The following is a 27,550-nucleotide window of genomic DNA, read 5'->3' as shown; positions in this document are numbered from 1 at the left end:
CAATAATATTAGGTTTATCATGTAGCGTAGGCTACTACGTAATGCCCATTTAATTACCAATATTTTGGATTTTAAGGGGTAGACTACAGAAAACAGCAGTGGGGTGTGTGTTTTAACTGCAACGTTCAGCAGTTCATGCACCGGAATCTGTGTAACTTCACCTACTACTTTATCAAAACAAGGGAAAGTTAACCTTTTATTAAAACAGTGCCACGTTATGCAAGTGGCAGGAAAAAAATACACAACTTCAATCCTAAACTGACGGTCTCTTTTGAAAGTATGGTGAGTTGACCGACTGTTTCCTGCTTTAATACATGTCTTGTTTTACATCGGTTTTCAAGGTATTTAGATTCATAAATACACTAGTTTTGGCTACTAACCTTCCTTCGTTCTAAGGCTCTCCACGGGAGCAACATATCACCCAAGGTACAAAATACCGTGAACATAGGATGTGCACACCAAGTGTGCTATTTGTGCCCCCCCACATCGGTTTTCAAGGTATTTAGATTCATAAATACACTAGTTTTGGCTACTAACCTTCCTTCGTTCTAAGGCTCTCCACGGGAGCAACATATCACCCAAGGTACAAAATACCGTGAACATAGGATGTGCACACCAAGTGCTATTTGTGCCCCCCCCCCCCCAATTAATTCGGCTTTCTATAGGTCACCGTAAAGTGTTTGCATAGACCTGGGTCTTCTCATTAGCGATGTCAAGATCGGGTGAGCGGGAATGTGAGCATCCGAGTTGCTGCGTGTGATGTTCATAGGCCTTTAACCTATAACTAGCCCAATAATGTACTCGTAATGACTCCTTAAGGTCTAATGACTTTAATGTTATGGTCCCCCACGATGAAATCGGGAAGGGGACTGTGGATCTGTCTCCGTTCGTAAATTCGTTCATGCTGCGTTTAGACAAGGGACACAGAGGGTGACGAGTGTTGGTAAAAACAAGCCAGCACCTTGGAATGCGTTGTTAAATTACACTGATTGGCCAGATGGTAGCGCCATAACAAGAGATTGAAAATGAAAATTTGGGAAGATGACGGCTCTCACCCACTGACCCAAAGTCATCAAATGCAGTACCTTGGTCCCTCTCCTCACAAGGAACAAATTTGCCTCAGGGTCCGCCATTTACAATTTTGTGAAAAACACTAAATTAACCATTTGCACAAAACTTGAAATGTGGCACCTATGGAGAAAGGTCTCAACAGTGGAGCCTCCTCAGAGGAGGAAGGGGAGGACCATCTTCCTCAGTGAATTGCATAGATAAAACTGTACTAAATATAGTCACACGTCACCAAATAATTGATTAAAAAACATGTTTTGCAATAAAGGTATAGAGTAGCCTCAACAGCGCAGTAAGGTAGCACCATGGTGTATTAGCCGGAGGACAGCTAGTTTCCGTCCTCTGGCTTCAATACAAATCCCAGGAGGCACATGGTTCTCATCCTCTTCCATAGACTTACACAGTAATTATGACAACTCCTGGAGGACGTCCTCCAACCTGTTAAAGCTCTTGCAATATGAACTGACATGTTGTCCACCCAATGAAAGGATCATGGAATAAATCTCATACTGAAAGCGTATGCTACAGCTAGCTAGCGCTGCAGTGCATAACATTTGGTGAGTAGTTGACTCAAAGAGAGAGAAACACAATAGTTGAAGAGTTTAAGAAAATAATTTATTCAAAAATGAAGGTGACGCAAGAGAGCTATATTAGTATTTTTTTTCTTTCATTTTCACTTACTTCGAATGCAGCTAGCTTGTTTAGCCTACTAAAAACATCTGGCTCAAACAGAGAGGAATGTTACACCCAGCTCAAACAGAGAGGGATGCTAGCTGGTTATAGCTTTTACAACACTGGAACTCTTCCAAGTCAAGGTCAGTTTTATTAGTTTATTGCCACCAGGGCCAACCGGTGTAACTGCTAAACTGCTGCAGGATTGTAGTGGGTTTACTAATGCGTTAGTTCTAGTAGCTATATTGACTATGATGTTGGCTAATAGTGGTGACAACGATTTAGGCTGCGTGTAGCAGTTATGATATAAAGGTTTGGCTTGTTAAGATTTTTTCATCTAGTCATACAGCTGATGTGTTGTGCACTGAAGTCCACAAGCGAAGGGAAAAGGTGAGAGGAGGAGAGCGCATAGATGCAAGAAGGAATTATAGCTTCGAACATAGCTGCAGGAAAATGTTTTGGGGTGAGGGTGCTGCAACAAAATGTTGCCCACACTACAGACAGCTATGTCGGTCCGCTAATACAGGACTAGTAAAGTCCCAGTGCACTACATTTGTGAGATAAAAAATAAATAAATAAATGTAATACTGATTTTTCAAGGCGTGCTGCAGCACCCTCAGCATATGCAATAAAACTGGGATAAACATACCTGAATTTGTCAAATAGAAACTCTCAATTGCAACTGTTGGACTAATTATTAGACCCTAGATCAGCTAGATGCAGGCCAGAGTGCGCAAGGCGGTATTGAATGTGTCACTGTCTGACACCTTGATTATTCACATTTCTGTCGACCTGTGCACCTATGTTCTAAACTTTCATTCATAGGCTAGGTTGTTATAACCTCATGATGGGTATTGGGAAAATTTGAGTATCATGTTGTAGCCTAAACTTATCGATGTTACATTGAGTTGGGTGAATGGAATATGAATGACCTTAATATAAATAAGGTCATGCTCATAAATTAAAATATATATATATATTTTTTAAAGTCCTCCCTCATCTTCAATGGTGCCGACCGCCACTGCTCTCAACGCAATATTTTCCAGGGCCCAGTTTCTCGATAGCGATAGAACTTAGGCGTATGGGTGTTTTAACGATGCATCTTTTCTACAGCAGCCAATATGTAACGTGTTTCCCAAAACACCACGCAGAGAGAACAGTCGCTAAGTGCGTCTTTGGAGCGTTTGTTGATACTGCTAGAATCGAAAGAAAGGCAGTGCTGCTCAGGTCAGCTTTATCATTTAAAATCTTACCTTATCATTATAATTTTTTCACAATACTGACAACGGATCAGCTCCTAGAGAAATATTACCACCCATGGCTACAAAAATTAAGGTGGCTTATTCTAATGCTTATCCAATAAAAATGCACTAAATCACCGATTTGGCACATCATTGCGCACACGTCATAAAATATATTGAGACAAATGATTGACAGTACTCTAAAAGTAGCAAAATAGAATGATTTATTGAACATGAAATAGGGCTATATCATACTGTATTTCAAATCAAAATATTTTTTAAATTTCACCTTTATTTAACCAGGTAGGCTAGTTGAGAACAAGTTTTCATTTACAACTGCGACCTGGCCAATATAAAGCAAAGGACACAAACAACAGAGTTACACATGGAATAAACAAACATACAGTCAACACATGCGCCGAATACAACAGTGAAATGCTTACTTACAAGCCCTTAACCAACAATGCAGTTAAGAAAATACCTTTAAAAGAGATAAGAAAAACAAATAATTAAAGGAACAGCAATAAATAACAATAGCGGGGCTATATACAGGGGGTATCGGTTCAGAGTCAATGTGTCAATGTGCGGGGGCACTGATGAGGTAATCGAGGTAATTATGTACATGCAGGTCGAGTTAAAGTGGCTATGCATAGATAGTAACATTGAGTAGCAGCAGGGGGGGTGCAAATAGTCTGGGTAGCCATTTGATTAGCTGTTTAGGAGTCTTATGGATTGGGGGTAGAAGCTGTTTAGAAGCCTCTTGTAACTAGACTTGGCGCTCCGGTACCGCTTGCCGTGCGGTAGCAGAGAGAACAGTCTATGACTAGGGTGGCAGGAGTCTTTGACAATTTTTAGGGCCTTCCTCTGACACCGCCTGGTATAAAGGTTCTGGATGGCAGGAAGCTTGGCCCCGGTGATGTACTGGGCCGTACTCACTACCCTCTGTAGTGCCTTGCGGTTGGAGGCCAAGCAGTTGCCATACCAGGCAGTGATGCAACCTGTCAGGATGCTCTCGATGGTGCAGCTGTAAAACCTTTTGAGTATCTGGGGACCCATGCCAAATCTTTTCGGTCTCCTGAGGGGGAATAGGTTTTGTCGTGCCCTCTTCACGACTGTCTTGATGTGCTTGGACCATGTTAGTTTGTTGGTGATGTGGATGCCAAGGAACTTGAAGCTGTCAACCTTCTCCACTGCAGCCCCGTAGATGATAATGGGGGCGTGCTCTGTCCTCCTTTTCCTGTAGTCCACAATAATCTCCTTTGTCTTGATGACGTTGAGGGAGAGGTTGTTGTCCTTGCACCACATGGTCAGGTATCTGACCTCCTCCCTATATGCTGTCTCATCGTTGTCGGTGACCAGGCCTACCACTGTTGTGTCATCAGCATACTTAATGGTGTTGGAGTTATGCCTGGCCGAGCAGTCATGAATGAAAAGGGAGTACAGGAGGGGTCTGAGTACGGACCCCTGAGGGGCCCCCGTGTTGAGGATCTGCGTGGAGGATGTGCTGTTAACTACCCTTACCACCTGGGGGTGGCCCGTCAGGAAGTCTAGGATCCAGTTGCAGAGGGAGGTGTTTAGTCCCAGGGTCCTTAGCTTAGTGATGAGCTTTGAGGGCATTATGATGTTGAATGTTCAGCTGTAGTCAATGAATAGCATTCTCACATAGGTGTTCCTTTTGTGCAATAGAGATTGCATAATCTGTGGATCGGTTGGTGCGGTATGCAAATTGGAGTGGGTCTAGGGTTTCTAGGAAAATGCTGTTGATGTGAGCCATGACCAGCCTTTCAAAGCATTTCATGAGTGCTACGGGTCGGTAGTCATTTAGGTAGGTTACCTTAGTGTTCCGGGGCACAGGGACCATGGTGGTCTGCTTAAAACATGTTGGTGTTACAGACTCAGACAGGGAGAGGTTGAAAATGTCAGTGAAGGCTGTTGCCAGTTGGTTAGGTTATGCTTGGAGTATACGTCCTGGTAATCCGTCTGGCCCAGCGGACTTGTGAATGTTGACCTGTTTAAAAGGTCTTACCCACATCGGCTATGGAGAACGTGATCACACAGTCATCCAGGCCAGCTGATGCTCTCATGCAGGTTTCGGTGTTACTTGCCTCGAAGCGAGCATATAAGTTATTTAGCTCATCTGGTAGGCTCGTGTCACTGGGCAATTCTCGGTTGTGCTTCCCTTTGTAGTCTGTAATAGTTTGCAAGCTCTGCCACATCCGATGAGTGTCGGAGCCGGTGTAGTACGATTTGAGCATACTCCTGTATTGACGCTTTGCCTGTTTAATGGTTCATCAGAGGGCATAGCGGGATTTCTTATACGCTTCCGGGTTAGAGTCCCGCTCCTTGAATGCGGAAGCTCTACCCTTTAGCTTGGTGTGGATGTTGCCTGTAATCCATGGCTTCTGGTTGGGGTATGTACGTACAGTCACTGTGGGGGGGACGTCCTCGATGCACTTATTGATGAAGCCAGTGACTGATGTGGTGTACTCCTCAATGTCATCGGAAGAATCCCAGAACATATTTCAGTCTGTGCTAGCAACAGTCCTGTAGTTTAGCATCGGCTTCATCTGACCACTTTTTTATAGACCGAGTCACTGGTACTTCCTGCTTTTATTTTTGCTTCTAAGCAGGAATCAGGAGGATAGAGTTATGGTCAGATTTGCCAAATGGAGGGCGAGGGAGAGCTTTGTATGCATCTCTGTGTGTGGAATAAAGGTGGTCTGGAATTTTTTTCCCTCTGGTTTCACATTTAACATGCTGATAGAAATTCGGTAAAACTGATTTAAGTTTCCCTGCATTAAAGTTACCGGGCCACCAGGAGCGCCGCCACTGGGTGAGCATTTTCCTGTTTGCTTATGGCAGAATACAAGTCATTGAGTGCGGTTTTAGTGCCAACTTCGTTCTGTGGTAGTATGTAGACAGCTACGAAAAATACAGATAAACTCTCTAGGTAGATAGTGTGGTCTACAACTCATATACTCTACCTTGGGCGAGCAAAACTGAGACTTCCTTAGATATTGTGCACCAGCTGTTTACATAAATGCATAGGCCCCCAGCCCGTGTCTTACCAGAGGCTGCTGTTCTGTCTTGTCGATAGTGTATAACCCACCAGCAATACGTTCTTCATGTCGTTGTTCAGCCACGACTCGGTGAAACATAAGATATTCGTTTTAATGTCCCGTTGGTAGGATATACAGTTGATGTCAGAAGTTTACATACACTTGGGTTGGAATCATTAAAACTAATTTTTCAACCACTTCACTAATTTCTTGTTAACAAAATAGGATAGCTACTTTGTGCATGACAAGTCATTTTTCCAAAAATAGTTTACAGACAGATTATTTCACTGTATCACATGTCCAGTGGGTCAGAGGTTTACAAACACTAAACACTAAAGTGCCTTTAAACAGCTTGGAAAATCCCAGAAAATTATGTCATGGCTTTAGAAGCTTCTGATAGGCTAATTGACATAATTTGTGTCAATTGGAGGTGTACCTGTGGATGTATTTCAAGGCCTACCTTCAAACTCAGTGCCTCTTTGCTTGACATCATGGGAAAAAGAATTGTAGACCTCCACAAGTCTGGTTCATCCTTGGGAGCAATTTTCAAACGCCTGAAGGTACCACTCATCTGCACAAACAATAGTATGCAAGTATAGACACCATGGGACCCGCAGCCGTCATACCGCTCAGGCAGGAGACGAGTTAGAGATGAACGACTTGTGTGAAAAGTGCAAATCAATCCCAGAACAGCAAAGGACCTTGTGAAGATGCTGAAGGAAACAGGTACAAAAGTATCTATATCCACAGTAAAACGAGTCCTATGTCGACATAACCTGAAAGGCTGCTTAGCAAGGAAGAAGCCACTGCTCCAAAACCGCCATAAAAAAAGCAAGACTACGGTTTGCAACTGCACATAGGGACAAAGATCGTACTTTTTGGAGAAATGTCCTCTGGTCTGATGAAACAACACTGTTTGGCATAATGACCATCGTTATGTTTGGAGGAAAAAGGGGGAGGCTTGCAAGCCGAAGAACACCATCCCAACTGTGAAGCACGCGGGTGGCAGGATCATGTTGTGGGGGTGCTTTGCTGCAGGAGGGACTGGTGCACTTCACAAAATAGATGGCATCATGAGGTAGGAAAATTATGTGGATATATTGAAGCAACATCTCAAGACATCAGTCAGGAAGTTAAAGCTTGGTCGCAAATGGGTCTTCCAAATGGACAATGACCCCAAGCATACTTCCAAAATGGCTTAAGGACAACAAAGTCAATGGAGTGGCCATCACAAAGCCTTGACCTCAATCCTATAGAAGATTTTTGGGTAGAACTGAAAATGTGTGTGAGGAAGGAGGTCTACACACCTGACTCAGTTACACCAGCTCTGTCAGGAGGAATGGGCCAAAATTCACCCAACTTATTGTGGGAAGCTACCCGAAACGTTTGACGCAAGTTAAACAATTTAAAGGCAATGCTACCAAATACTAATTGAGTATGTAAACTTCTGACCCACTGGGAATGTGATGAAATAAATAAAAGATTAACTAAATAATTCTATTTTTCTGACATTTCACATTCTTAAAATAAAGTAGTGATCCTAACTGACCTAAGACAGGGAATTTTTACTAGGATTAAATGTCAGGAATTGTGAAAAACTGAGTTTAAATGTATTTGGCTAAGGTGTATCAAATCAAATGTATTTATATAGCACTTCGTACATCAGCTGATATCTCAAAGTACTGTACAGAAACCCAGCCTAAAACCCAAAACAGAAAGCAATGCAGGTGTAGAAGCACAGTGGCTAGGAAAAACTCCCTAAAAAGGCCAAAACCTAGGAAGAAACTTAGAGAGGAACCAGGCTATGAGGGGAGGCCAGTACTCTTATGGCTGTGCCAGGTGGAGATTATAACAGAACATGGCAAAGATGTTCAAATGTTCATAAATGACCAGCATGGTCAAATAATAATAATAACAGTAGTTGTCGTGGGTGCAGCAAGTCAGCACCTCAGGAGTAAATGTCAGTTGGCTTTTCATAGGCGATCATTAAGAGTATCTCAACCACTCCTGCTGTCTCTAGAGAGTTGAAAACAGCATGTCTTGGACAGGTAGCACGTCCGGTGAACAGGTCAGGTGGACTGGGGACAGCATGGAGTCCTCATGCCAGGTAGTCCTGAGGCATGGTCCTAGGGCTCAGGTCTTCCAAGAGAGAGAGAGAAAGAAAGAAAATTAGAGAGAGCATACTTAAATTCACACAGGACACCGGATAAGACAGGAGAAGTACTCCACTCCAGATATAACAAACTGACCCTAGCCCCCCGACACAAACTATTGCAGCATAAATACTGGAGGCTGAGACAGGAGGAGTCAGGAGACACTGTGGCCCCATCTGATGATACCCCAGGACAGGGCCAAACAGGAAGGATATCCACCCACTTTGCCAAAGCACAGCCCCCACACCACTAAAAGGATATCTTCAACCACTAACTTACCATCCTGAGACAAGGCCGAGTATAGCCCACAAAGATCTCCACCACGGCACAACCCAAGGGGGGGCGCCAACCCAGACAGGAAGATCACATCAGTGACTCAACCAACTCAAGTGACGCACCCCTCCTAGGGACGGCATGAAAGAGCACCAGTAAGCCAGTGACTCAGCCCCTGTAATAGGGTTAGAGAGACCGAGTCTGCGTCTCTCACATGGGTAGGCAGACCATTCCATAAAAATGGAGCTCTATAGGAGAAAGCCCTGCCTCCAGCTGTTTGCTTAGAAATTCTAGGGACAATTAGGAGGCCTGAGTCTTGTGACCGTAGTGTACGTTTAGGTATGTACGGCAGGACCAAATCAGAGAGATAGGTAGGAGCAAGCCCATGTAATGCTTTGTAGGTTAGCAGTAAAACCTTGGAAATCAGCCCTTGCCTTAACAGGAAGCCAGTGTAGGGAGGCTAGCACTGGAGTAATATGATCACATTTTTGGGTTCTAGTCAGGATTCTAGCAGCCGTATTTAGCACTAACTGAAGTTTATTTAGTGCTTTATCCGGGTAGCCGGAAAGTAGAGCATTGCAGTAGTTTAACCTAGAAGTAACAAAAGCATGAATTAATTGTTCTGCATCATTTTTGGACAGAAAGTTTCTGATCTTTGCAATGTTACGTAGATAGAAAATAGCTGTCCTTGAAACAGTCTTGATATGTTCGTCAAAAGAGAGATCAGGGTCCAGAGTAACGCCAAGGTCCTTCACAATTTTATTTGAGATGACTGTACAACCATTAAGATTAATTGTCAGATTCAACAGAAGATCTCTTTGTTTCTTGGGACCTAGAACAAGCATCTCTGTTTTGTCCGAGTTTAAAAATAGAACGTTTACAGCCAACAACTTCCTTGTATGTGTATGTAAACTTCCGACTTCAACTGTACTGTACTGTTTGTCCCATTTATTTTCCAGCATTTGAACGTTAGCTAGCAGAATGACAAGGGCAGATTAGCCACACGTCGCAAGGCACTCTGATCTTTTGCCTCAATCTCAGTTTCCTTCTCCAGCAAATCATGGGGATCGGGGCCTGGTGTCTGCAGTATATCCCTCGCGTCCGACTCATTGAAGAAGAACTCCTCGTCCAATTTGATGTGAGGAATCCCAGTTCTGATGTCCAGAAGCTCTTTTCGGTCATAAGAGATGGTAGCAGCAACATTATGTACAAAACAAGTTACGAACAATGCGGGGGGGGGGGGGGGGGGGGGCGATAATACGGCAGCCCTACCCTAGTGGCGCCGGAGGGTAGGACTCCAAAAGTATTGGTGAGCTCCAAAGGTTACCATTTTTGAAACTATACAATGACTGAGGTTAAAGTGCAGACTGTCAGCTTTAATTTGAGGGTATTTTCATCCATATCAGGTGAACCGTTTACAAATTATAACACTTTTTGTACATAGGCCCCCCATTTTAGGGGACCAAAAGTATTGGGACAAATTCACTTACAGTATCGGTCAAAAAAGTTTGGACACCTACTCATTCAAGGGTTCTTTATTTTTACTATTTTCTACATTGTAGAATAATAGTGAAGACAAACTATGAAATACATGGAATCACGTAGTAACCAAAAAACTAATCAAAATATATCAAAGTATCCACCCTTTGCCTTGATGACAGCTTTGTACACTCTTGGCATTCTCTCAATCAGCTTCATGAGGAATTAATTTCCAACAATCTTGAAGGAGTTCCCACATATGCTGAGTACTTATTAACTGCGTTTCCTTCACTCTGCAGTCCAACTCATCCCAATTGGGTTGAGGACGGGTGATTGTGAAGGCCAGGTCATCTGATCCAGCACTCCTATCACTCTCCTTGGTCAAATGTGTATTAAAGTAGTAAAACGCTAAATATTTGGTCCCATATTCCTAGCACGTAATGACTACATCAAACTTGTGACTCTAGAAATTTGTTGGATGCATTTTGTTTGTTTTGGTTGTGTTTCAGATTATTTTGTGTCCAATAGAAATCAAAGGTAGGCTAAATAATATATTGTGTCATTTTGGATTCACTTTCATTGTAAATAAAAACAGAAGTGTTTAGAAAAATTATATTCTTATTTACAATAAAAGTGACTTTAATACAAGTGAATTTGTCCCAATACTTTAGTACTCTAAAATGGGGGGGGGGGCTGTGTTAAAAAAAAGGGAGGTGCTGTAATTTCTAAACAGTTCACCCCATATGGATGAAAATAGCCTCAAATGAAAGCTGACCATTTGCAGTTTAACATCCTATATTGTATAATTTAAAACCCAAAGTGCCAAAACAAAAAAATGTGTCACTGTCTCAATACTTTGCTCATTTTAATGCATTTATTTCGTTTTTCATTTTAAGCATATTTTATACGTCGCTTGTTTCTATCAATTGCAAAGACATTGGTTGGCAACATTGTATGTGTAGTCAACTTTGTTCTGAAGTTAAAAGTGTTCACAGAGGGCCGATAAACCATGTGATTATATTGTATAAAGTGATGAAGGGCAAAAAAAAAAAACATCTAACGATGCACTTCGCTGATCTACATTTAAGTGCAACGTTAATAACGATGGTTTTGGAAAACAGCTCGAGATATTCTGATGCTCCTACGAAGGCTCTAATGATGAATTTAGCCTAACGATGCTTTTGGGAAACTGGACCCAGACTACTACCTAATTTCCCGAGGTAGACTGGCTCTGGCAGCCAAATACCCCATCTAAACATGAATCGAATCTCAATTGCGATACTGTTCTCGAAACATAAAGCCTTTTACTTTCATATCTCCTCAAAAATATTTTCAAAATACACACTTACTGTACGCTGTTATAATCAGCCTTATCACAGTTGCAGCCAACAGTATTTGTCAGTTACAACACGTTTCTGGTGGCCTTCTGTTACACACAGGTGTGCGGAGCATGCTCGATAGTTAATTAGCCCAGGTGGTTGCCTCTAACATAGAGGTATGGCTGTGTGGGCGGTGTGTAGTAATTTAAGCTTTAAAAAATATATATATTTCTATCTGATATGAAAGATACATGTTGGAAACATAAGGAACTTCCCACAATCAATGCGCATTTAAGATACCATCAATAGGTGCTAATGAACGGGGTAACCTATAACAAACATAGCAATATAAATGAACTGTAACGTCATCTGCCCATACGACATTGCATTATGCCTGTATGTATGAATACAGCTTTGGCATCTTCTCTTTTGAGCTCATTTAAAGTTTCCCCATAAATAAATGTGCATTAATTGTCATTGTCAAACCAAAATGTCCTTGCATAATCAAGCACACTACAACTACTCCAAACATGTATTCATCACCTGAAATATTTGGGTTGTCTTGATCACTTGGTTGTACAAGTGTTTATTTGTGGTGATCCAATCCAGGGGATTTTAAGTAGTTAGATGAGCAGGAGAGAGTGACAGAGAGGTGCTTCACAGAGGTTTGATAATTATGTGCTTTAAAAGCGTGCAGTCATCAGAGCCTCTCTCTGCTCTGTGACAAAGCTGGAAGTTGCTTGTTCAGATCCAGGGTTACAATCACTGTTTTGGTTCGAACAAAAGTCCCCTGATTGTGTTTGTAGCAGGTTAGATACTAACAAACCCTGTTACAAACATTATAGACCATCAGGGCCTAAAATTAACACCTGCCATATGCCGGTAGATTTTGTCATTGGAGGGTAAAAGGTGCTGAGTAGTCAATCTGTAATCTGCATTGGGCTGTGCAGAATTTACGGGGATACGGCCTCAGCAGAAGTCAGGGCATTCATCCTTCTTGCGCTTCGCGGAGCAGCACAGACCTGTTGTGAAGGAAGTTGTCAAGGACGTGTGTTTGTGATTATACAGGACCTCCCGTCCCCGCCTACCATCAACCAATCATGTAAATTATGGAGCTGCATGGACCCATCCGTATTGTTACAATATTTGGGAGGCGCACAGTGACACAGTATGGAGCACAATTTGGCCTCCGGAGGCTCCACGATTGCGTAACAACCTCCATACGGAGACTAACCACATTATCAAATATTGGCTTTAAGATGAATATTTCACCAGCCACGTCGGCGGGTGGTCAGGGCTCCACGGTGCGAGCATTTCACTCGCATTTGTGAATAAAAATTTAAAAAGTCAAATATGATCACATTTATAGTAAAATAAATGCTGCAGTTGATGTTTAAAAGTATTTATGCCGTTTTGTTTTATAGCTGGTAAATTAAATCGCACAAATTCTAGGCTATTCCACCTCGTGCTGGAACACTGTCTGGCTGGGGGCTGTGCTCACGTGAAGATAATTCATTCATGGTTCATTTTTAGAGGCGCTGCACACTTTTCCAAGATATTCTATCCAACTGACAGATGTGGCATATCAAGAATATGATTAAACAGCAGGATTATTACACAGGTGCACCTTGGGCTGGGGACAATGAAAGGTCACTCTAAAATATGCAGTTTTGTCACACAACACAATGCCACAGATGTCTCAAATTTTGAGGGAGCGTGCCATTGGCATGCTGACTGCAGGAATGTCTACCAGAGCTATTCCCAGAGAATGTAAAATTAATATCTCTACCATGCCTGGCAACAACGATTCAGTCGCGAAGTGGTAGGCCACACAAGCTCACAGAATGGGACCGCCGAGTGCTTAAGTGCGTAGCGTGTAAAAATTGTCTGTTTATTGCAACACTCACTACCAAGTTACAAACTGCCTCTGGAAGCAACGTTAGCACAAGAACTGTTCATTGGGATCTTTGTGAAATAGTTTTCCATAGCCGAGCAGCTTCACAGAAGCCTAAGATCACCACGCACAAGGCCAAGTGTCACCTGGAGTGGTGTAAACCTCTCTGCAATTGGACTCAAACAGTGGAAATGCGTTCTCTGGAGTGATAAATCACACCATCTAGCAGTCCGATGGACGAATTTGGGTTTGTCGGATGCCAGGAGAACGCTACCTGCCCCAATGCATAGTGCCAACTGTAAAGTTTGGTGGAGGAGTAATAATGGTCTGGGGTTGTTTTTCATGGTTCGGGCTAGACTCCTTAGTTCCAGTGAAGGGAAATTTTAACGCTACAGCATACAATGACATTGTAAATTATTCTATGCTTCCAACATTATGGCAAGAGTTTGGGGAAGGCCCTTTCCTGTTTCAGCATGACAATAACCCTGTGCACAAAGCGAGGTCCATACACAAATGGTTTGTCGAGATCGGTGTGGAAGAATTTGACTGGCCTGCACAGAGCTCTGACCTCAACCCCATCAAACACCTCTGGGATGATTTGGAACGCCGACTGCGAGCTGGGCCTAATCGCCCAACATCAGTGCCCGACCTCACTAAGGCTCTTGTGGCTGAATGGAAGTCCCCGCAGAAATGTTCCAACATCTAGTGGAAAGCCTTCCCATAAGAGTGGAGGCTGTTACAGCAGCAAAAGGGGGATATCCTCCATATTAAGGCCCATGATTTTGTTCAATGATGTTCAATGATCAGGTGTCCACATACTTTTTGTCATGTAGTGTATTTTTGTTCATCCATCCATGATAAATATTATATAAGCTATATGAAACATTGCCTAATGATCTGAATAGGGGCTAAGTAATTGGACAAAACTTAGATGCTCACATCCGGGGGGCTCCCGAGTGGCGCAGCGGCCTAAGACACTGCATCTCAGTGCTAGAGGCATCACCACAGACCCTGGTTCGATTGCGGGCTGTATCACAACCGTCCGTGATTGGGAGTCCCGTAGGGCGGCGCACAATTGGCCCAGCGTCGTTAAGGTTTGGCTGGGGTAGGCCGTCATTGTAAATAAGATTTAGTTCTAAACTGAATTGCCTAGTTAAACAAATAACATTTTAAAATGTGCATCAATAACGCAAATGTTTCTCCTTTCATTCTTGTCCACCAATCTAGTCTGACTCCTCCCATCATCCTCCTCTGGCTGTTGCATTCTGGAATCTCCTCCCCTGCTGGGAGAAAAGGATGATGATACCAGAGCTGCTGGTTTGAATTAAGGATTTGGAGAAAGAAAGACAGAATATCCTCCCATTACTTTATTGTAATGAGCTACTTGCCAGGTGGTGCTTGTGGTTGTGGATTTCTGAGTTGAACCACACACGTACCAGTCCTGAAGACTGGCTCAATTTCAAGATGAAGCCTAACTTTCCAATACAAACTCGTTGGCTTATGGTCATACTGTATGATTTGCCTCAATTTAATTATTGATAAATTGTTGATTAGTCTCATGAAACCGACTGACCTCTACGCTCCCATTGCCTTTCAGTGTGTGTAACTTGAATGTGTAGTTCATGAGATCAGGTTGGTTGAACGAGGCAAACAGTGGATAGCTTTAAGAAAAATCATGATGTTATGGTTTACTTCTGTAATGCAGAGCTGCTCTGTCAGGCGGTTGAAGACCAGCAGGGTGAACACTGAGTAAATGAGAATACGATATGGAATCCATTGGAAAGAACACCGAGGTGGTGATAAACTCATTTGCATACACCGGCTGGGGCCCATGTCTTTACTGCAGGTTATGGGGTCAGGCTCGTATTTAGTTAACCGTGATGATCCTGTTAAAGAACTGAATGGACCACCATCCTAGCGAATGTGCCTCTAGAGTCTATACCCCTATCCTCCTCCCCTCTCCTCTCCCTCTGTTCCCCTTTACCCAACATCTGAACTATGATTAATGGACTTCTTGGGCTCAATGACTGCGGGAAACCATAATTGGGTCAAGCCAGGCCTGGAGCAATAGAGAGCAGCCCCAGATTGAGAAGGAGAAAGAAGCGATGGCTGCTAGGGGTTGGGAGTGAATAAAGTTTGGGAGCTTTGCAATGCTACAGTTCACCACCAGCCCAGTACCAAACATGCTCATGTCCCCCCCCCCCTTTCTATGTCCACTGTGCCTAGGCATCTGCAGGCTCTGCCCTCAAGGTCCACGCAGTACGCTTTGGGCCGGGACAGGAGCTGCTGTGCTCCCTGCTGGCATTCGTGGAGGAGAGAAACCTCAAAGCGCCATTCATCATCACCTGCGTGGGCAGCGTAACCAAGGCAACACTCCGGCTGGCAAACGCCACTGCAGGGAATACCAATGAGGTACTTGGCAGAGATGTTGGCTGGCAACCAGCCGTCATGCTTCTGGTGAAGTGTCTAAATTGTTGTTGTAAATGAAAAGACAATGTCGGCATCCCAAATGGCACCCTATATACTTCATAGTCCACTACTTTTGAACAGGCTTCTGATGGCTCTGGTCTAAAGTAGTGCACTATATAGGGAATCGGGTACCATTTGGGACATAGCCAAGTCTTGTAAGTGCCTCCACAGAATTCACAGGGGTTTGGGTTGGGACTGAGTGGGATTGGGAGGACATCTGGCAAGATGTCAAAGGACATGATGAAAGGGCCTTTGAGCACTGTTGTACACACAGCAAATCTCTCATAAATGGGTACGTGTTGTGTTATAGTACGACAATATACTACAGTAATACTACACTACAGTCTCCCTTGGGAAAGAGGTCCTCTGAGCTCATTTGGACTACCTGCTTAAAGTGGAACTGACAGCGTTTTAGCAACAACAAGCTTATTAAAATCTTATTAAAATCTGTTCATACATTTAAAAAAAATATATATATAAAGTAGTCATTCTTCCTGGTAGTGTATACTGTTACACCACCAGGAAGAATGACTACTTTTTTAATTTTTTTAAATCAGACAAAAGAGCACTTATATATGGTCATTTTAACGTTTTAATGTTTGGATAGGACGTATAGTAAGGCATTTGTGAACATTCTGTGGCAATAGAGTGGGAACATGGCTGTGCGTTTGGACAAGTAGACACTGCAGTAAATAAAACCTAATAAATACATGTCTAGACCAGGGCTGGAGTCTACGCAGACCATAGCCAATCAGAGCTACAGTAGGCCTGTATGCAAATAAGCAATTTGCTATAGGGGCCTGCCATCATTCACTTTGAACTGGACTGTCTGTTTACAGGCAGTAGCATGATTTTAGACCATTTAGAACACCAAAAGCCACCTGAACGGATTTCTGCAAGTATGTCAAATATGTACCACAGGAGTCCTCTGACATTTGAGAACGTCAACAGTCCTATTCGTTAAACAACCATGAAAAGGTAAGCTCTCCCTCAGTTGCCTATGCACATCAACAACTAATGCTAGCCAGAGCGAGATTAGCTCAAATCTCACGGGGGAACATTAGATAAACCCTCTCAAACTTGTTCAGCCTGTTGGCCATCAATATTGCACTGATCAACAATGGGGAATAGTATCCTGCTCGTCCTTATGCAGCTTGTCTGCCAATACATGCTTGTTTCCAACCCACGTTTTGACAACTGAATGGGAACTTGCCTGCCCGTCCATTTGATCAATGCCAAATAACTAAGATATGCTAACATATCTAGCTAACTTTAGCTAGCAAAGCGATTAACATTTTTCTAGCTAACCAAATGACACCTGCATCTCTTGCTGTAGCCACTGAAAAAAACGATATGAGGGTAACAAGTCGGTCACTCACCCACTCCTCAAATGACATCCTCCCAACAGCTAGCTAGCTAAAGTTAGTCTCCCGTGTTTTTAGCATTCTAAATAAATGGCTAGCTACGTAAATGGATACGCTAGCCCAGGTGTGTCAAACTCGAATCGGCGCACGGCCATATTGGAATAAAAACACAAGGAATTCGCGGGCCAGACGTAACCTAGTTGTCTTTACAAAAATTGCAACTGCGACCCAAACTGGCCATTGTTTTATTTGATTAAATATAGCCCTTGTATAATGTCCACGTACGAAAAATATACATAATTTGTGCAGAATATGCTGCGACCTTAATCGAGAAGTATTTAATAACTCCAAATAACAAAGACGTAGATAAGTTGAAATGTTACAACAACCTAATGTATTCGTATTTTTTTTGCACTGCCTGGATCACCTGTGCGATTGAATGCAGCACACAACAAGTATTGTAGTTGAGTAGCCGGCCTAGGCTACTTCTCAAATGTTGCTGTAATAGGCCTACATATTTCTCCTTTGCATGCTGTTTTGTAGATTTTTTTTTTTGTGGGTTATTCATTGTTAACCATTAAAAACCCAAGCCAGACTGCAACATTTTAGTAGCCTAGCTAGAACCGTGGCATGTCTGTACACTTTCCCTCCGCTGCGCGCTGTAAACGGGACACATGAAAGCCGCGCATATTGAAGTTGAATTTACCGATAACTTATTTATACTTGCTTGTGTGTGCTATTCGGTCCCAGGGCCTTGTTTGACACATTTGCGCTAGCCTATTAGCCACTACTTGTGATCATTGCCCTTGCTAGTTTGATTGTATTGACATTACTTTCCTAGTTAATCGTCCGTTTTTTGTTCCAAATATTGAGTCATTCAAACTGAAACCGTGCATCCGGAATGGGTGGAGGCAGCAAACAATGTACCAAGCCAACTGTGATTTACAACCTGATAGCAATATTTTTTGGACTACCAAGAAATGTATTGGTGAATTATATTAATCATGCATTGAACTGCATCCAACAATGTCTTACTGTACGTCACGGCATTTTGAGCCAAATATAACTCCTTTAAAAAATGTTTTAAAGTAATGCTATACTACCAAGGTTATTATAGTTGTTTTTATGTGTTTATTTTGAATTCAGCTTACTTTCAGAAAGGATTTAATAGTTTTAGTTATACCTGTATGAAAATATTTATTTCGTTTTTATATTATTTTGTTTGTGTTTGGGAAAGAAAGCATGTGTGGGAGGCTAGGAGCAATTTGCATGGTATAGTTTTTGGGGATATCACTTCCTGTAACTGGAGAGCAGTAATGCATAAGTTGATGGATCAGGTCATAAGTTAGGTCATAAGTTAGGTTAGTCATAAATTAGGTTGCAAGGGCAATGATCACAAGTAAGCATATTTAGCTAAAATAAATCCAGGTTAGCAGGCAATATTAACCAGGTGAAATTGTGTCACTTCTCTTGCGTTCATTGCACGCAGAGTCAGTGTATATGCAACAGTTTGGGCCGCCTAATTTGCCAGAATTTTACGTAATTATGACATAACATTGAAGGTTGTGCAATGTAACAGTAATATTTAGACTTATGGATGCCACCCGTTAGATAAAATACAGAACGGTTCAGTATTTCATTGAAAGAATAAACGTCTTGTTTTCGAGATGATAGTTTCTGGATTCGACCATATTAATGACCTAAGGCTCGTATTTCTGTGTGTTATCATTATAACTAAGTCTATGATTTGATAGAGCAGTCTGACTGAGTGATGGTAGGCACCAGCAGGCTCGTAAGCATTCATTCAAACAGCACTTTCGTGTGTTTGCCAGCAGCTGTTTATGACTTCAAGCCTATCAACTCCCGAGATTAGGCTCGTGTAACTGATGTGAAATGGCTAGCTAGTTAGCGGGGTGCACGATAATAGCGTTTCAAACGTCACTCGCTCTGAGACTTGGAGTGGTTGTTCCCCTTGCTCTGCAAGGGCCGCAGCTTTTGTGGAGCGATGGGTAACGCTGCTTCGAGGGTGGCTGTTGTCGTTGTGTTCCTTGTTCCAGCCCAGGTAGGAGCGAGGAGAGGTACGGAAGCAATACTGTTACACTGGCAATACTAAAGTGCCTATAAGAACATGCAATAGTCAAAGGTTAATGAAATACAAATGATATAGAGAGAAATAGTCCTATAATTCCTATAATAACTACAACATAAAACTTCTTACCTGGGTATATTAAAGACTCATGTTAAAAGGAACCACCAGCTTTCATATGTTCTCATGTTCTGAGCAAGGAACTTAAACGTTAGCTTTCTTACATGGCACATATTGCACTTTTACTTCTCCAACACTTTGTTTTTGCATGATTTAAACCAAATTGAACATGTTTCATTATTTATTTGAGGCTAAATTGATTTTATTGATGTATTCATTTAAAATAAGTGTTCATTCAGTATTGTTGTCATTATTACAAATAAATTGTCCGATTAATCGGCATTGGCTTTTTTTGGTCCTCCAGTAATCGGTATCGGCGTTGAAAAATCATAATCGGTCGACCTCCAAACAGGTTTTTGCAAATTGTTTGCTAATAAATAAAAAAACATTGAAATATCACATTTACATAAGCATTCAGACCCTTTACTCAGTACTTTGTTGAAGCACCTTTGACAGTGATTACAACCTCGAGGCTTCTTAGATATGACGCTACAAGCTTGGCACACCTTTATTTGGGAGTTTCTCCCATTCTTCTCTGCAGATTCTCTCAAGCTCTGTCAGGTGGATGAAGAGCGTTGCTGCACAGCTATTTTCAGGTCTATCCAGAGTTGTTCTATTGGGTTCAAGTCTGGGCTCTGGCTAGGCCACTCAAGGACATTCAGAGACTTGTCCCAAAGCCACTGCGTTGTCTTGGCTGTGTGCTTAGGGTTGTTGTTCTGTTGGAAGGTGAACCTCTGCCCCAGTCTAAGGTCCTGAGCTCTCTGGAGCAGGTTTTCATCAAGGATCTCTCAGTACTTTGCTCCGTTAATCTTTGCGTCGATCCTGACTAGTCTCCCAGTCCCTGCCACTGAAAAACATCCTCACAACATGATGCTGCCACCACCATGGTGTAATGTTCCCTCCAGATGTGATGCTTGGCATTCAGGCCAAAGAGTTTAACCTTGGTTTCATCAGACCTGAGAATCTTGTTTCTCATGGTCTGAAAGTCCTTTAGATGCCTTTTGGCAAACCCCAAGCGGGCTGTCATGAGCCTTTTACTGAGGAGTGGCTTCTGTCTGGAAACTCTACCATAAAGGCCTGATTGGTGGAGTGCTGCAGAGATGGTTGTCCTTCTGTAAGGTTCTCCCATCTCCTTAGAGGAACTCTAGAGTGCTGTCAGAGTGCCCTTCTCCCCCGATTGCTCAGTTTGGCCGGGCAGTGACCTCTAGGAAGAGTCTTGGTGGTTCCAAACTTCTTCCATTTTAGAATGATGGAGGCCAGTGTATTCTTGTGGACCTTTAATGCTACAGACATTTTTTGGTACCCTTCTCCAGATTTGTGCTTTGGCACAATCCTGTCTTGGAGCTCTACGGACAATTTCAAATCAAATCAAATGTATTTATATAGCCCTTTTTTTACATCAGCTGATATCTCAAAGTGCTGTACAGAAACACAGCCTAAAACCCCAAACAGCAAGCAATGCAGGTGTAGAAGCACGGTGGCTAGGAAAAACTCTCTAAAAAGGCCAAAACCTAGGAAGAAACCTAGAGAGGGAACCAGGCTATTAGGGGTGGCCAGTACTCTTATGGCTGTGCCGGGTGGAGATTATAACAGAACATGGCAAAGATGTTCAAATGTTCATAAATTACCAGCATGGTCAAATAATAATAATCACAGTAGTTGTCGAGGGTGCAACAAGTCAGCACCTCAGGAGTAAATGTCAGTTGGCTTTTCATAGCTGATCATTAAGAGTATCTCTACCGCTCCTGCTGTCTCTAGAGTTGAAAACAGCAGGTCTGGGACAGGTAGCACGTCCGGTGAACAGTTCAGGGTTCCATAGCCGCAGGCAGAACAGTTGAAACTGGAGCAGCAGCACGGCCAGGTGGACTGAGGACAGCAATGAGTCATCATGCCAGATAGTCCTGAGGCATGGTCCTAGGGCTCAGGTCCTCAGAGAGAGAGAGAGAATTAGAGAGAGAATACTTAAATTCACACAGGACATCGGATAAGACAGGAGAAGTACTCCAGATATAACAGACTGACCCTAGCCCCCCGACACAAACTACTGCAGCATAAATACTGGAGACTGAGACAGGAGGGGTCAGGAGACACTGTGGCCCCATCTGATGATACCCCCGGACAGGGCCAAACAGGCAGGATATAACCCCATCCACTTTGCCAAAGCACAGACCCCACACCACTAGAGGGATATCTTCAACCACTAACTTACCATCCTGAGACGAGGCCGAGTATAGCCCACAAAGATCTCCGCCACGGCACAACCCAAGGGGGGCGCCAACCCAGACAGGAAGATCACATCAGTGACTCAACCCACTCAAGTGACGCACCCCTCCTAGGGACTGCATGGAAGAGCACCAGTAAGCCAGTGACTCAGCCCCTGTAATAGGGTTAGAGGCAGAGAATCCCAGTGGAGAGAGGGGAACCGGCCAGGCAGAGACAGCAAGGGTGGTTCGTTGCTCCAGAGCCTTTCCGTTCACCTTCACACTCCTGGGCCAGACTACACTCAACCATATGACCCACTGAAGAGATGAGTCTTCAGTAAAGACTTAAAGGTTGAGAACGAGTCTGTGTCTCTCACATGGGTAGGCAGTACATTCATAAAAATGGAGCTCTATAGGAGAAAGTCCTGCCTCCAGCTGTTTGCTTAGAAATTCTAGGGACAATTAGGAGGCCTGCGTCTTGTGACCATAGAGTACGTGTAGGTATGTACGGCAGGACCAAATCCGAAAGATGGGTGGGAGCAAGCCCATGTAATGCTTTGTAGGTTAGCAGTAAAACCTTAATCAGCCATTGTCTTAACAGGAAGCCAGTGTAGGGAGGCTAGCACTGGAGTAATATGATCACATTTTTTGGTTCTAGTCAGGATTCTAGCAGCCGTATTTAGCACACATAACTGAAGTTCATTTAGTGCTTTTTCCGAGTAGCCGGAAAGTCGAGCATTGCAGTAGTCTAACCTAGAATTAACAAAAGCATCGATTTAATTTTTCTGTATCATTTTTGGACAGAAAGTTTCAGATTTTTGCAATGTTACGTAGATGGAAAAAAGCTGTCCTCGAAACAGTCTTGATATGTTCATCAAAAGAGAGATCAGGGTCCAGAGTTACGCTGAGGTCCTTCAGTTTTATTTGAGACGACTGTACAACCATCAAGATTAATTGTCAGATTCAACAGAAGATCTCTTTGTTTCTTGGGACCTAGAACAAGCATCTCTGTTTTGTCCGAGTTTTAAAGTAGAACGTTTGCAGCCATCCACTTCCTTATGTCTGAAACACAGGCTTCTAGCGAGGGCAATTTTGGGGCTTCACCATGTTTCTTGAAATGTACAGCTGTGTGTTATCCGCATAGCAGTGAAAGTTAACATTATGTTTTCGAATGACATCCCCAAGAGGTAAAAATATATAGTGAAAACAATAGTGGTCCTAAAACGGAACCTTGAGGAACACCGAAATTTACAGTTGATTTGTCAGAGGACAAACTATTCACAGAGAACTGACATCGTTCCGACAGATAAGATCTAAACCAGGCCAGAACTTGTCCGTGTAGACCAATTTGGGTTTCCAATCTCTCCAAAAATGTGGTGATCGATGGTGTCAAAAGCAGCACTAAGGTCTAGGAGCACGAGGACAGATGCAGAGCCTCGGTCTGACGCCATTAAAAGGTCATTTACCACCTTCACAAGTGCAGTCTCAGTGCTATGATGAGGTCTAAAACCAGACTGAAGCATTTCGTATACATTGTTTGTCTTCAGGAAGGCAGTGAGTTGCTGCGCAACAGCTTTTTCTATTTGAGAGGAATGGAAGATTCAATATAGGCCGATAGTTTTTAAAATATTTTCTGGGTCAAGGTTTGGCTTTTTCAAGAGAGGCTTTATTACTGCCACTTTTAGTGAGTTTGGTACACATCCGGTGGATAGAGAGCTGTTTATTCTGTTCAACATAGGAGGGCCAAGCACAGGAAGCAGCTCTTTCAGTAGTTTAGTTGGAATAGGGTCCAGTATGCAGCTTGAAGGTTTAGAGGCCATGATTGTGTCATCATTGTGTCAAGAGATATAGTACTGAAACACTTGAGTGTCTCTCTTGATCCTAGGTCCTGGCAGAGTTGTGCAGACTCAGGACAACTGAGCTTTGGAGGAATACGCAGATTTAAAGAGGAGTCCGTAATTTGCTTTCTTTTCCTCAAAGAAGTTCATGAATTTATTACTGCTGAAGTGAAAGCCATCCTCTCTTGGGGAATGCTGCTTTTTAGTTAGCTTTGCGACAGTATCAAAAATACATTTCGGATCCTTTTTATTTTCCTCAATTAAGTTGGAAAATAGGATGATTGAGCAGCAGTGAGGGCTCTTCGATACTGCACGGTACTGTCTTTCCAAGCTAGTCGGAAGACTTCCAGTTTGGTGTGGCTCCATTTCCATTCCAATTTTCTGGAAGCTTGCTTCAGAGCTCGGGTATTTTCTGTATACCAGGGAGCTAGTTTCTAATGACAAATGTTTTTTGTTTTTAGGGGTGCAACTGCATCTAGGGTATTGCGCAAGGTTAAATTGAGTTCCTCAGTTAGGTGGTTAACTGATTTTTGTCCTCTGACATCCTTGGGTAGGCAGAGGGAGTCTGGAAGGGCATCAAGGAATCTTTGGGTTGTCTGAGAATTTATAGCACGACTTTTGATGCTCCTTGGTTGGGGTCTGAGCAGATTATTTGTTGCGATTGCAAATGTAATAAAATAGTCCGATAGTCCAGGATTATGAGGAAAAACATTAAGATCCACAACATTTATTCCATGGGACAAAACTAGGTCCAGAGTATGACTGACAGTGAGTAGGTCCAGAGACATGTTGGACAAAACCCACTGAGTCGATGATGGCTCCGAAAGCCTTTTGGAGTGGGTCTAGACTTTTCTATGTGAATATTAAAATCAAAAATTAGAATATTATCTGCTATGACTACAAGGTCCGATAGGAATTCAGGGAACTCAGTGAGGAACACTGTATATGGCCCAGAAGCTCAAAAGACAAAAACATACTTATTTTTTGTAAATTGAAATTTGCTATCGTAAATGTTAGCAACACCTCCGCCTTTGCGATGCACAGGGGATATAGTCACTGGTGTAACCAGAAGGTGACGCCTCATTTAACACAGTCAATTCATCAGGCTTAAGCCATGTTTCAGTCAGGCCAATCACATCAAGAATATGATCAGTGATTAGTTAATTGACTATAACTGCCTTTGAAGTGAGGGATCTAACATTAAGTTGCCCTATTGAGATGTGAGGTATCATGATCTCTTTCAATAATGGCAGGAATGGAGGAGGGCTTTATTCTAGTGAGATTGCTAAGGCGAACACCGCCATGTTTAGTTTTGCCCAACCTAGGTCGAGGCACAGACACGGTCTCAATGAGGATAGGGGATATCTGAGCTGACTCCACTAAGCTGGCAGGCTGGCTAACAGAACAATCCGAAATTTATTTTTGATACTGTCGCAAAGCTAACTAAAAAGCAGCATTCCCCAAGAGAGGATGGCTTTGTGGAGCTAGAGGAGTTAGAGCCCTGTCTATGTTGGTAGATAAGATGAGAGCACCCCTCCAGCTAGGATGGAGTCCGTCACTCCTCAGCAGGCCAGGCTTGGTCCTGTTTGTGGGTGAGTCCCAGAAAGAGGGCCAATTATCTACAAATCTATATTTTGGGAGTGGCAGAAACCCGTTTTCAACCAGCGATTGACTTGTGAGACTCTGCTGTAGAGCTCATCACTTCCCCTAACTGGGAGGGGGCCAGAGACAATTACTCGATGCAGAATCATCTTTCTAGCTGATTTACACGCTGAAGCTATGTTGCGCTTGGTGACCTCTGACTGTTTCATCCTAACATCATTGTGCCGACGTGGATAACAATATCTCTATACTTTCTACACTCGCCAGTTTTAGCCTTAGCCAGCACCATCTTCAGATTAGCCTTAACATCAGTAGTCCTGCCCCCTGGTAAACAGTGTATGATCACTGGATGATTAGTTTTGGGTAATGGAGTCGCCAATGACTAGGGTTTTCAATTTGTCAGAGCTAATGGTGGAAGCCTTCGGCGTCTCAGACCCCGTAACGGGAGGAGTAGAGACCAGAGAAGGCTTGGCCTCAGACTCCGACTCGCTGCTTAATGGGGAGAACCAGTTGGAAGTTTCTGTCGGCTGAATGAGTGACACCGGTTGAGCATTCCTACAGCATTTCCCTCCAGAAGCTATGAGAAAGTTGTCCGGCTGCAGGGACCGCGCGAGGGGATTTGTACTATCTACTTACTGGTGGCACAGACGCCGTTTCATATTTTCCTACACAGAAATTACCCTTGCCTAAAGACTGCGTCTGAAGCTGGGCTCATAGCCCAGCTATCCTCGCCGTAAGGCGATCGTTTTCCTATATATTATGAGTACAGCGACTGCAATTAGAAGGCATCATGTTAATGTTACTACTTAGCATCGGCTGTTGGAAGTCCTGACGAACCTTGTCCGGAGTGAAAAAGTTGAGTGAGGGAAAAACAAAAAATATAAACGGTAATTAAAAAGTAAAAACCGTAAAGTTGTCAGGTAGCAAAGTAAGGTTGTCAACAGAACGCACAGCAACACGTCAACAAGTCTGCAAGTTGTGACCGGAAATGACGAAAATAGACTGCAATCCTGTATTGTAAATAGACCTCATGGCTTGTTTTTTGTGTGTTTTTTTTTTTTTTTTTCCTGACGTGCACTGTCATCTGGGACCTTTATATAGACAGGTGTGTGCCTTTCCAAATCATGTCCAATCAATTGAATTTACCACAGGTGTATTCCAATCAAGTTGTAGAAACATCTCAAGTACGATCAATGGAAACAGGATGCACCTGAGCTCAATTTAGAGTCTCATAGCAAAGGTTCTGAATACTTATGTAAATAATGTATTTGGGTTTGTTTTTTTACAAATGTATAAACATTTCTAAAAACCTGTTTTCATTTTGTCATTATGGGGCATTGTGTGTAGATAAAAAAAAATAAAAAAAACATTAATGCATTTTATAATAAGGCTGTAACATTACAAAATGTGGGAAAAAGTCAAGGGGTCTGAATACTTTCCGAGGGCACTGTAATAACCTTGTGTTACCACCCTAAGTAGTTTTTTTCCTCCAACCTGTTTCCAGGTGATCCATCTTGACGAGTGCTTTGAGATCGTGTCGCTGGTGGGCACGCTGAACAAGGAGGCTCACCTCCACATCTGCCTGGCCGACAAGGAGGGGAAGACGTTGGGAGGACATGTACTGGGAGACCTGGAGGTGTTCACCACGGCTGAGGTGGTCATCGGTGAGGCCTCTGATCTGCTGTTTGACAGACAGATGGACCATCGCACAGGCTTCCCTGAGCTGGTCATCCAATCCCGCTCTGAAAAGAGCTAGATGAAGGAGGAGGCCTTTATTCTCCTATACTCACCTCCATATTTATTTGGACAGTGAGGCATTTTTTAAATTATTTCTCTGTAATCCAGAATTTTGGATTTATGATCAAATGTTTCCTATGAGGCGACAGTACAGAATGTCACCTTTTCTGTTTTACTGTTAACATATGAAAACACTTCATGTATCAAGTTGCCCCATTTTAAAGAAGTCATAAGTATTTGGACAAATTCACTTATAGGGTATTGAAGTGGTCTAAAGTTTAGCATTTGGTCCTATATTCCTAGTACACAATGATTACATCAATCTGGTGACCCTACAAACCTGATGGATGCATTTGCAGTTGGTTTTGGTTGCGTTTTGCCCAATAGGAACTGAATGGTGAATGATGTCTGGAGTAGTTATCTATTCTAAGTGAATAGATAAGATGTTTCTCAACACTTCTAAATGAATCCTGTAAATGACACGATTAAGAAAAATCAGGAGAGAACCAAGAATAATGACGATCGAGAAAGTTACAGAGGCTACAACAAAACATGCTAACCTCTCACCATTACCAATAGCAGGTTAGCATTTTCATTTATTAGACTTCTGTAGCGCTAATCATAGAATCTCAAAGTGCTTCAAGTAATATGAAACATTTGATCTCAAATCCAAAATGCTGGAGTATAGAGCCCCCCCCCCCCAAAAAAAAAAAATGCTTCACTGACTAAATTCATATGGATGGGAGTGTTTGGATGTCTAATAGAAATGATCTTCTCCTCTAGCAGTTGAATATAAATAGATTGTAATGAGATTTAATTCATTCTGCTTGACTACAATGGCAGTGTAACACTTTATACCAAATATTTGGAGACAGCTTTGTCTTTGTCGTTTACTACATTCTTATTACGCTTTTGTAATGTAGTATACTACGTTCACCAAGACCAGCCTTAATACAGCACATCTCCCTAATCTAA

At 42.7% G+C, this 27,550-nt stretch overlaps 1 protein-coding gene across 1 annotated transcript; it reads left to right on the top strand.

Annotated features, from left to right (window-relative positions):
• LOC109866116 (bifunctional protein GlmU) lies at window positions 1–27,550 on the top strand. Its single transcript, XM_020454657.2, has 3 exons — window positions 1–282; window positions 15,385–15,570; window positions 26,343–27,550. The coding sequence occupies exons 1-3, from the start codon at window positions 280–282 to the stop codon at window positions 26,592–26,594; spliced, it is 441 nt and encodes a 146-aa protein (XP_020310246.1). The 5' UTR covers window positions 1–279; the 3' UTR covers window positions 26,595–27,550.

This window comes from Oncorhynchus kisutch, linkage group LG21 (genome assembly GCF_002021735.2).
Source record: "Oncorhynchus kisutch isolate 150728-3 linkage group LG21, Okis_V2, whole genome shotgun sequence".
In the NCBI taxonomy this organism is placed as follows: Eukaryota; Metazoa; Chordata; class Actinopteri; order Salmoniformes; family Salmonidae; genus Oncorhynchus; species Oncorhynchus kisutch.
Note: the sequence above shows the minus strand (reverse complement) of the source record. Positions and strands in the feature narration are given on the sequence as shown.

Coding starts and splice junctions, on each gene's coding strand:
- LOC109866116 (XM_020454657.2), top strand. Junction 15,571..26,342: donor CTGCAGGGAATACCAATGAG/GTACTTGGCAGA, acceptor ACCTGTTTCCAG/GTGATCCATCTTGACGAGTG.